Source organism: Poecilia formosa, unplaced genomic scaffold (assembly GCF_000485575.1).
Source record: "Poecilia formosa unplaced genomic scaffold, Poecilia_formosa-5.1.2 Scaffold40, whole genome shotgun sequence".
Classification (NCBI taxonomy): domain Eukaryota; kingdom Metazoa; phylum Chordata; class Actinopteri; order Cyprinodontiformes; family Poeciliidae; genus Poecilia; species Poecilia formosa.
In genome coordinates this window covers 1,287,124-1,298,140 of record NW_006799979.1, presented here as the reverse complement: position 1 = coordinate 1,298,140, position 11,017 = coordinate 1,287,124, and the positions used below count along the sequence as shown (strand labels likewise).

Below are 11,017 nucleotides of genomic sequence, written 5' to 3'. Positions count from 1 at the left end.
ATGTCCAAATAAGCAGACTCTCAGCTGTCCTGGGGTGTCATAATTATTTTCACATGAATATAAATGAATATGCTGACAGCCTGGACTCATACATTCTGACACACTGTGCAGAATATGCATTATGTTGCAGGCCCAGGCAGTCCCAACAGTTGTATTCACACTTTGTCCTACCAAAGCCAAACCGATCAACCACATCTTGGTCACTCACTGAGGTTCTCAGTGACTAATGTCTTTCTTTTTTCATTGCAAAGCTAATAAAAATACAAGTTTAACTGCAGCGCAACTTAGTAAGGCCCTCTGCAAACAAGCTGTCATTGAGTTCAAAGGTCAGTCAAATAACGTAGGAAAAAAGAAACCTATTATAAACAAAGCTGAAGTAGAGTATTTAGAAAAAATTGTGAGGAGTTTCTTGGAAAAGGCCACTGTGCCAAACCCACAAGTGGCTTCTCGGTTTCATTGGTTCATTGGTTGAATCATTGGTGATTCAGTGTTTTTCCAATCAGCATGCCATAACACTGGAAGAGATTTTATTTCTTACTGTGTTTATCACGATAGGGAGCGGCTGTGATCAGGTGCATCCATTCAAAGCTTTGAGAAAATATGAATATGAAATGATGAAAGGGGGAAAAGTTTGAGTGGCAGTCGCTTTCTTGTCTCGCAACAAGTCTGCTGTGAGTTTTCACACAAAACAGAAGAGAAAATATTGAGACTCAAACTTTACGATGGAAAGTATTCAGAGACGTTTGCTCTGTGGTTAAAGTAACTTGATACTTTGTTGGATTTCTACGTTAATTAACAAGAAAGTCACAGCTTCGTTACCGATACAATGTTGTTGCATCACTGAGTTTCAATGGCAGATTAAAATATTTGGCTTTAGGAATTAGCATTTCTGCTTTCTGTGCCTCTCATACTGCACAGAAACCCAGGATGCCAAAGATTTACTTTTCAAGATGAAAAGTTTTGTGATTTGTAAATCTCTCTAAAAATTGCTTCATGTTTTCTCAAACTGACCAGAATAAAAAGCCTTCATAGACGAAACACAGAAAAAGCGATCTACATCTATCCTATAGTGTGACACGTCCAGATTATGCCATTTTTCAGCAGAATTTTGATTTTCTCCCGACCCAGAATCATTTAAGATTAGAGAATTGTGATGCAAGCCCAGGTTAGGGGGCAGGGGCGCCACCAGAAATATTGGGCCCCTGACAAAAAATTAGATTGGGCCCCCCTGCGCAGCTGCTGTTACAATTTTTTGAGTCTATTTGACCCATAAAAAGCATCACAATTTTAAAGGCTTGCAACCGCCTTGCTTTCTGTGGTCCAATACTGATAATTAGCACAATATTTACTGCTCATGAATTTTACATCCAACAGTCCACATCCAGTTGCTTAAATTTTTTTCTATTGGTTTTAGATTACTGAAATGTCTCTCCCCATGAGCAACAATCAAAAGCAACGTGCAAAATATACATGAAGCAATCCAGACTTCTCAAAAATGTTATGTAGTTGCATTTTATTCAAGCTGCAGTATATAACTTTAATAAAAAAAATCTCCATGTATTCAGCCGCAGCTTCTACTGACTGCAGCTGAACAGCGTCACAGTCAAGCGCTCCAAGCAGGAACTAACCATTTCATGCAGATCCAGGGGGGGTTCAGGGCAAAATCGGATATGTGTTTTTTGGTCTGGGAGGGGGAACATTAAATTTTTACTGCTAAAAACAATCTTTGAAAATACAATATGATTCATTTTGTATTTGACAGGACCCTGATTTTTTTTTTTAAATTTTATTTCTATGAACAAAATACAAATAATTAAATTGTGGAGGGCCCCCTGCTGGTCTGGGCCCCAAGAATTGTCATCACTTTTCACCCCTTTACTGCGCCCCTGGGTGGAGGCATCATGTTTCTCGCTGCAGGAGGGACTGGTGCACTTCAGAACACAGACGGCTTTCTGATTAAAACAACAGGATGAGGAAATGTTAAAGTAACATCTATTGGTAACATCCTGCACGTTAAAACTTGAACACAAATTTGTGTTTTAAATAGATAACGACCCTGAACATACCTGCCAAAAAGACTGGTAAAAATGAAACAAGAAGAAACAAATTGGTGACGGGGAAATGACACTCTTAAATAGAAATAATGTAAGCAAAAGTTGTTTTTTGTTTTTGTTTTTTTTTGCCATATCACTAATTCCAAGTATCCAAACTAATGAATGAAAACAGCTTCACTTGCTCTACACTCCTCTATTTTTGTATTCATGTTAAACGTGGTCGTTGCCTTTTATAGCGGCATGTCAACAGGCACTGGAAGAAAGATGAGGGCAAACACATGAAAACTGCACACCAAAGCACTTACACACACACACACACACACACACACACACACACACACACACTCACACAGTGCACTCTGAGAGTGTCCTAATGCTGCACAAACAAAGCCAGAAAAGCACCTGTCAAACAGGTCGTTGGGGAATGGATGCGTAGGTGGAGGGGAGGAGAGGCGGAGGGAGGTGCAGCAGGAAGACAGAGCAGGAGAGAAAAACGCCCTTCAAAGAGCAGAAAACTAACAGTTTGTGCATCACATTCTGGAGGAAAACCCCAGACACACACACACACACACACGCACGCGTTCAAATTTGGACTATGGCTTCCACCACCTCTGGTGATGTTCTGCCCACCGGTGCCAGAATCTTCATCAGCGTTCCTGACCTCTTCTTCATCCCTGAGTGGGTAAGTGTCATTTTGGGTCAGCGGCTGATTCTTAACAGAGTCGGGTTTTTAACTTTATTATATTGCGTTCAGCGTTTAACACTCCTGACTCAGACCACTCCTTTATCTGCCAGGACATTGTCTTTTATTAGTGCTGATTCAACTTTGATCACTTTGATCCTGTTTTTTTTCCCTTAAGCTTTTCTCAACAGAATCATCTCCATTTAGACAACAATCAATGTGATGTTGGGCTGGTTCTTTAACATCTGCATCCAGTAGTGAGAAAATGAGAACTTTCTTTTGTTAAGCTAAACCCAAAACTAAATAAGCATCTCAAATCAACTTAAACTGGAGTTGTTTTTTTGTTAATAATTGTTGGTAAGTGGTAGCATATGTTACTTGGATAACATGGCTATGGTCTGAGTTTATGCTAGCAGCTTGGCCTGAATGACCTATTGTTTCTGACAACCTTGGCAACAGAAAGAAAAAACAAAAACAAAAAACAGCAACCATTATTATTTTCCACAGCTAAACAATAACATGTAGATCAGAACATGAAGGAGGCGGCCATGTTTTTTGGGTGTACGCCTGTGCAAATTATAGGAAAATCAAACTCAGGTCCTGCACTAACTACCGTAAAAGTATAACCTTGCAGATTTGACTTTGATGTTTAAATTTGAGGTCGTTGTGAGTGGTGATGCTGAAATGAATTAAACAGTAATATGTATATTTGCTATTTTAAGCGACTTTTAGCTTCGATATTCAATAGGCAAGACTTCAGGTTTGCAAATAACAAAAAGAGCAAAAGATAGAAGTTGTAAGCGGGTCGTAAGAAATTTGGACAAAGTTTTTACAACACTATTGTGCTAAACTGCATATGTAAATGTTAAATAAAATAATAACATAAAAGGTTTGTAACGTTTTTATCACTTTTAATGAGGATTGCAAAGTCAAATTCTTTATCGGCTGCTGCAGCTTTCCCATTTCTCTTACTGAGGGTGTGGATGACACCTGGATTGTTGACTTCTCTCTCTCTCTCTCTTTCTCTCTTTCCCTGTTTTTTTTTGTTTTGTACAAGGAAACATGGAAGATTAAATCTTTACAACACAGGTGGAAAAACACCTGCACTACGCAGATATAGTTGCAGAACAAGGTGTAAATCTAAACCAGCCATCGGGTCACTTGGTTGGTTTTGTGACCCGACCGTTTACATGATCTGCTGCTCAGCAATGGAAATGTACTGATGCTGTTTATTTAACCCTTGTATGTAGAAACGGGGTCCAACCGACCCCACACACATAAAACTTGCATCATTTGCCATAGTCCTCTACGTTTGCCTCAGTCTTCGCACGCACAAGGGTTAAACAGTGACACTTTTAAAGCGGGCCGGGCGGACCGAGGGGAACCGAGCCCCTTTGCCCTAAAACAGAGAGCTGAAGTGGTCATTAATAAATAAAGTTTATTAAAGCACAGTGATGTGAAAGTCAGTTTGTTTTGATCAATGCAGTTCTATTTGTACAAAAAATGTCTTTGTTTAAACATTTTCACATTTTATGATAGCAATATTTGATAGATATATCACCAGGCAACATTCTACATATGTGCATATATATATTCATACAGCTCTGGAAAACAATAAGAGAACACTTAACATTATTAGTTTCTCTGATTTTACTCTTCGTAGGTATATGTTTGAATAAAATAAACATTGTTCTTCTGCTCTATGAACTGCTGACAACATGCCTCCAAACAAAGATTTAGTATTTATTTGCAGATAATGAGGCATGGGTCAAAATAAGGAAAAAGATGCAGCGCTCCCCGGCCTCAAATAATGCAAAGAAAACAAGTTCAATGTTCATTTAGAAACAACAATGCTAATGTTTTAATTCAGAAAGAGTTCAGAAATCAATACTTGGTGGAATAACTAGGAGGTTTTCAGTGAGGTGGTCTCTTCACTTTTTTTCCCCCAGAGCTGAATATGTCGTAATTTAAAACACTGATTTTATTTGATTCGCTCTATTTATATGATTCACAATAAATTTTACATCATCTGCTTCCTCCTGAGTGATCATGTGGGATCAGTGGACAGTTGTTTGCATCTGGTTGTTAGTTTTGAAGCAGACCTTCATACTTGTGGTGACAGTGGGAAGGAAAACTTCCCTTTAACAGGGAGAACTGCCAGGCGAAAATTGGGTCATCTGTCAACAGTCAAAACATTCATACACTCGAAAGAGAAAATTGTCTTTTTCACATTTGGTTTGCAAATCCTGTTGCATTTTTGATTCATATCAGTAAGCAAAATTTACTGTTCTGATCCGGATGATACCTGAAGGTAATTTAGCAAGAAGATGCAAAAACAATGTTGCTTTTTATACCTTTTTTTTCCCCAGAAAAGATGAGGTCATAAAGAGGTGTATTTTAACAAAAGATGTGCACAAAATAATTAAACAAAAAGTTTCAAACAAGAAAGTCACCATAAAGAGTCTGAGGAGAAGGACTTTCGATTTCCCTCAAGGAATTTCTGTCAAACTTTTCACAAGACAGAATCAGTTTAGTCACCAGGTATTCTCTGACGAGTCAGTCTGAGGAAAACGACTGATATAACTAAGTTAAACAGTTCCCCTGATGGTAAGGATTTAGGTGAAGTATTTTGAGACAAAAATACATTTCTGACTGAAACATCTGTGGAGTGATTCACCGGGCTGGTCGTCTCACTTTTTAAGAAATGTTAAGAGGCACAGTTTACTCTACAGCGTTTCAAAAAGGGTTAGCCTCTTTACACAGATGAAGTGGAAACCTTTTCATTCAGTCGTTTGGAGATATAAACAGATTTATGCAAGATTGTTTCCCCGTATCAGACACTTCCTCCAAAAAGAAGCTGCAATCCTGAAACTAGATAGTATTATTAGGAAAATAAAAACCCTCCATATCCTGACAGGATCAATCAGCGAAGTATGACGTCCTGCTTGGTTTCAGTGGAATCAAACTGCAAACATTTCAAGGCTTCTCAGAAGGATAGTTGTCTTTTTCCTCAGAAATTTACCAAGCTGTGCAAACGTTCCTTTTGGCAATGGATACAGCCGACAGAGAGAAGAAACAAAAGTTTTGTGCCGATGCCTCTATATGGAACGGCTGTCGTGTTTGTCCAGAACAAATTTGTTCTGTCTCTCGTTTCTGTACTGAATTGTTTAAAAGACTGTTTTGCTTTTCTTGGTGTCAGATATTTTTTTAAAATTTGTTTTTTTTTTTTTATATCTGTCTGTCGCTATTAGACATGTCATTAGCAAAAAATGTAAAGTTTCTGCAAATATGTTCATGTTCTTTGAATAAATTGGTCTTAAGAGCCAAACTATGTCGTTTACAGCGCTTCACAGCAGAAATATCTTTTGTCACTCACACAAAGACATTGAGACGTATCCACCACCCAACAGGGAACGGTAACTTCAAAGAGGAAAATCTGCTTTCATGGAACTGAAGGAACGTACGATGCTTGAGAAATGTTTACAGATTGATTGTTTGATTTAGGGAATGGCGCATTCCTGTCGGGCAAACTGCAGGTTGGCTGCTTGGTTTGAAAGAAACGTGTGATTAGCTTCTCCAGCCTCTGAAACAACAATGTTTGCACAACGGTTTTATTGAGTTTCTAGAGGGGCTTTGCAGCAAACAATGTGTGGCTTTTTCTTTATAGTGGAGTTTCTTAATTACGACAAGGACGGAGGATGGATGGAGAAACGTTTCCTGTTGGACATTTCTTTAAAGTCAGTGTTCTGAGATACTGGCTCTCACAAGTCAACACATCCCTGTTAACTGACTGGTTTTTGTGAATTATTATCATTTGTCCATGCTACCTTGCAAATATTCCTCACATCTTTGAGATTGTGAGGACGTCTCTTAACTTTATCCACCTAAACAAGAAGAAAAGTTACACTTTGTAGTGACGTTGTCTTGATTTAGTCCCAATAATTCCATTTGGACTTATGGCCCAAGAATTGAAGTTAAGTTTTACCAGACTGTAAAATATTTTTTCCAAAAGGTTTGGGGGATTTTAACCAAGTAAGGGTTGTTTTCTTTGGGGACAAAAAGGGGAATTCTGTCTTGAAATTCCCACTTTTTATCCCACCCATATGGAGAAGTTGAGTTTCTTGTGTACTGGAAAACACAAGTAGCTGCTGGAGACGTATTATATGTTGTTGATTTATTCCATGGCAGCTTCAACTTTATATCTCTTCTTTTTGTCAACTTTGGAGAAATGTCCAGTTTTTCCATGTTTACTCTCTCGTAGCCAGCTTTATTTGTGTTTATGTGTTTTTCATATTTCAACAGATTTTCTTCTTACTGGCAACCTTCTCCTGACTGATACCTTCCAACAGGGGCGTCAAACTCATTTTCATTTTGGGCCAAATGGAAAAATCGGAATGTTTTTAAAGGGCCGGTTGTGCCAGAATCTATTAATAAAACCCACTAAACTATTAAAATATCTATAAACCGCTGTTTGATTCAGCATTCAGTCAGTGTTTCTTAAAGTGAAATAGTAATAACCATCTTTTTACTCTGATCAGTCCATCCAGAATTGATCTTGTGGTATTTTGCAATCACAGTCAATTTAGAAATATTTGTAAATAATTTTTACAATATTTATGTTAATGTAAGATGCTGAGTGTGACTTTTTAAAAATCAATAACAGACAGTAATTTGACATCAAGAAAGGCTGAGGCAGCAATCACTTAAACTCAATGTTTTTGACCAATTTTGAGAATGATTTGCAGTAAAATCAGAAATAATTTGGAGATCTGTTGATTTTGTGTGAATGTTGCGGATTTGTGACGAACTGGAAGGACTAATCTGTGTAATTTTGACTCCAGAGGGCCACATAAAAAGCTGCAGCGGGCCAAATTTGGCCCCCGGGCCTTGAGTTTGACACATGTGCCTTAGAACAATGTCATCCCTTTAATCTGTCTAACCTCTCAGCTACGGCTCTGACTGAAGGAAATATAAATAATGCTGATAAATTAAGCATTATCAATATTCATACTTTTTTTTTTTTTAACAAATCAGTTCCACAGAGGCTCACATACAGTTTCACTACTCAACAATATTATTAACAATCCATCTACACTGAAACGCTGCGGAAAATTTTAAACAAAAGAGTCACCAATCCCCTTCCAAGAGACACAGAGTGGTTTTTAATATCTCTTAATATGCTAAACTTTATAACAAAAATACCTTTTGATAATGCAGAGAGGGAGAGAAAACTAAATGTTTACAGAAGGATAGGAAAAGCTTTGATGGACGTACATTTGCTTCAGCCTCATGTTTCTGTGTAAAGGTTCTTTTAAGCCCAATGTTTGTCAAAGGAGGAGAGAAAAAAAACTGAATGTAAAAGCTGGCGTGTGTTTTTCATAGCCCAGAATATTGCCTTTCAGTCATGAATAATATAGGAAATATGTTGATTAAAAAAAAAAAGTACAAATGCTTTTTGTGAGATTTTATGATTTAGCCACTTTTTTAAAAATTTAGATTCAGTTAGGGACTAAAAATGAGCCTCGTACATCAATGTACTATGAAATTACAGTTTTTTTTCCCACTTTATCATGTACATCAGTTTAAATATCTATACTAAGGCTTCAAGAAATATATTTTAAGATGTATACCAATAATTCTCAAAATCTGAACTCTGAGCTACACCCAATGGTAAATTTAATTATGCCACCAGGCAGTTTTAGCTTATGAAGCTGATTTAACTCATCTAAACAAATCAGATAATTTACAGCATTTTACTGTCAGAAATGAGAGTAAATGACAGTCTGTAAGGGTCACAGGTTGGCGGCAGACGTTTTGTACAAATGCAAAGTAAAAAATAAAAAGTGATTTAAAAAATAAAAAAGTGATTTAAAAAGTGATTTAGTTCCTAATTATTTAATCAATTAATTATTTTGTTGAGTGAAATAGTTTTTTTTTATTTTTTTTTAATTTTTTTTTGAGGATGTTAAATAGAAATCAAATTTGTAGTTTTAAACCTGCCCTCCTCTCTCCTCGCAGGTCATTGGGGGTTTGGTGTGGATCCTGGTGGCCTCGACCCGAGTCTTCCCAGACAATCCTCTGGGCTGGGTCATGTTCGTGTCCATCTTCTGCTTCGTCGGGACGACTCTGTGGCTTCTCATCTTCGCCTGTGGAGGCAATCAGAGCAGCTTTTGGCCCGGCCTGGTTAGACACACACACACACACGCACGCACACACACACACACACACACACACATAAATAGAAAACTACTCATTTCCTGACAGTCATTCAGTGTTGACAGTCTTCCTTCTTTTGTCTTGCAGGATGCTGGTTTTCATTTTGTGGCGGCGGTTTTCTACCTCAGTGCGTCGGTGGTGTTAGCCTACATCACCATTGTGTATAAGACTGCTTCAGTCATTGACATAACCCTACTGAAGATCTACCGACTTGACATTTCTGCAGTGGTACGCAAAACACACCTAACTAAAGATAATCTACTTTTAACAGGAGGACCTACATCTTAAAAATTTTGTACCAAGGAACTTTACTTGTTGCGTTGAATGTTGGATTATTAACCTGGACTTTTGTGAGTGCAATGTCTTCACATGCTGTAAAAATAGTTTTGTCCAGTTTTTCTTCAGGAGGGACTGGGACGTTTATCAGTACCAGCTAGTTTTGCTGTCTGCTGAAGATGAGGAGTGATTTTATTTTCACTCATCGATCCAAGTGTCCAAAATTATTATGGAGGATTAGGGCCATGCTAGAAAAATAATAAAATTACAAGAATAAAGTCACAATATCATGACTTTGTTCTGTTAATTCCCGTATGGCTCTATGCTTGTAATGTTATGACTTTATTCTGAGAATATTATGATTTTATTCTCATATGAGTTTATTCTCGTAGTATTATGACTTTATTATTTTAATTGTATGACTATATTTTCACTATTTTTTTTAATTTATTTATTTTTTTAGTGTGGCTCTAAAACTCTGACGTACAAAAAAATGGCTTCAGCAGGTGAAAAACAAGGGAATGTTCCAGCAAGCGTTGGTACATCAGTACGGAAACACGTTTTGTCGTCACAATTTGATTGATTTGGAGGAGATTTGCAGGGTAAAGTGGACAAGTACCGCCAAAGCAAGATGTGGGAGAGCGATAGATCGCGATCACAGAAGACTGTGGAATGCAGATACTGAATCAAAAATTGTTTGGACAAAATATTAGTTGGAAAGTGTGCATACTTCAGCAACCTTGATTGTTCCATGTTTTGTATTTTTCAATTTCTTACCGACAGATTTGTTTGTTTTCCAGGTGAAATGTACAGAACATTTGATAAAAATCCAAAAGACAAAAAAAACCCAACAACCCAGGAACATTTTGAAATGATTTATTGTTGTTCAGTGGTTTATTTTGTTTACATTCTTCAAATCCACTGTTGATCATACAACTACTGCAGGCATCAGGGGGATTATTCTCCAGATCAGAATTACAAGATTGCACATTTCAGTCCAAAATGTAAAATCCTCTGAGTTATTTTTACATTTTGAATTTGGACTTTTGTTTCATAAATAAAGCTACCCCTAATGTACGCCTCTCTGCTTCCTTTTGGCATCCAGGCACTTTAACGCTTCTGTTTGGATCATTTTTAGGTGATGTCCCATGTGGCTACTCTCCTCTACTTCCTCCACGCCATTTTCTCTGCCATCCGATGGAAGAGAGCCTGAAGCGCAACCTGAACCCCTCCAGACGTCAAACACAAGGAGAGACGCAGAAAAATAATGGCATATGTGACACATTTTTGTTTTTCCTGTTTCGTTAGAACAAATGGCGAAAAAAAAAAAAACTAAAGTGATGAAACCCATTATGCACAATATAAGTCGCTGTTTTGACACGATAAGCAACTATTAGGTCTGAGTGATACTGCTGATAGAAGTGCTTAAAAAAATGTCTTTTTAGAAAAATACATTCATTCAGACAGTCTGAGTTGTTTAACAAATAGGAAAAAAAGATTTCAGTGTTTTCATTTCATGGTAGTCATTTGACCTTCACAAAGCAGCTGCTTTAGAGTCCACTCAACCAACAGAAACCTTTAAAACAAAGCCAGGTACAATTTTATAATTCACTCCAGATGTTTCGACATTGCTTGTTTTTTGTTTGTTTTTTTTTCCTTATGAATTCACGAAAGTTACTTTTCAGGTATTTCCTTTATTATTTCAATAACTGCACAGGTAACACACAAAATATACGACACAGAGGTAAACAGAACCACATGAAAATCAAGTAAAATTCTAATGAATTAC

At 37.3% G+C, this 11,017-nt stretch overlaps 1 protein-coding gene across 2 annotated transcripts in view; it reads left to right on the top strand.

Annotated features, from left to right (window-relative positions):
• Nucleotides 1–2,505: 2,505 nt before the first annotated feature.
• The window catches only part of LOC103137397 (myelin and lymphocyte protein-like), a 16,841-nt gene continuing 8,329 nt past the window's right edge, over nt 2,506–11,017 (top strand). Inside the window, exons 1-4 of one of the 2 annotated variants that reach the window (XM_007551116.2) lie at nt 2,517–2,736; nt 8,755–8,919; nt 9,040–9,180; nt 10,367–10,793. In XM_007551116.2, the coding sequence (XP_007551178.1) occupies nt 2,650–2,736; nt 8,755–8,919; nt 9,040–9,180; nt 10,367–10,441 (468 nt within the window). In that variant the 5' untranslated portion in view covers nt 2,517–2,649 and the 3' untranslated portion in view covers nt 10,442–10,793. Of the gene's footprint in view, nt 2,737–8,754; nt 8,920–9,039; nt 9,181–10,366; nt 10,794–11,017 lie in introns of those variants that run through there. The other variant, XM_007551117.2, reaches the window with a different exon arrangement.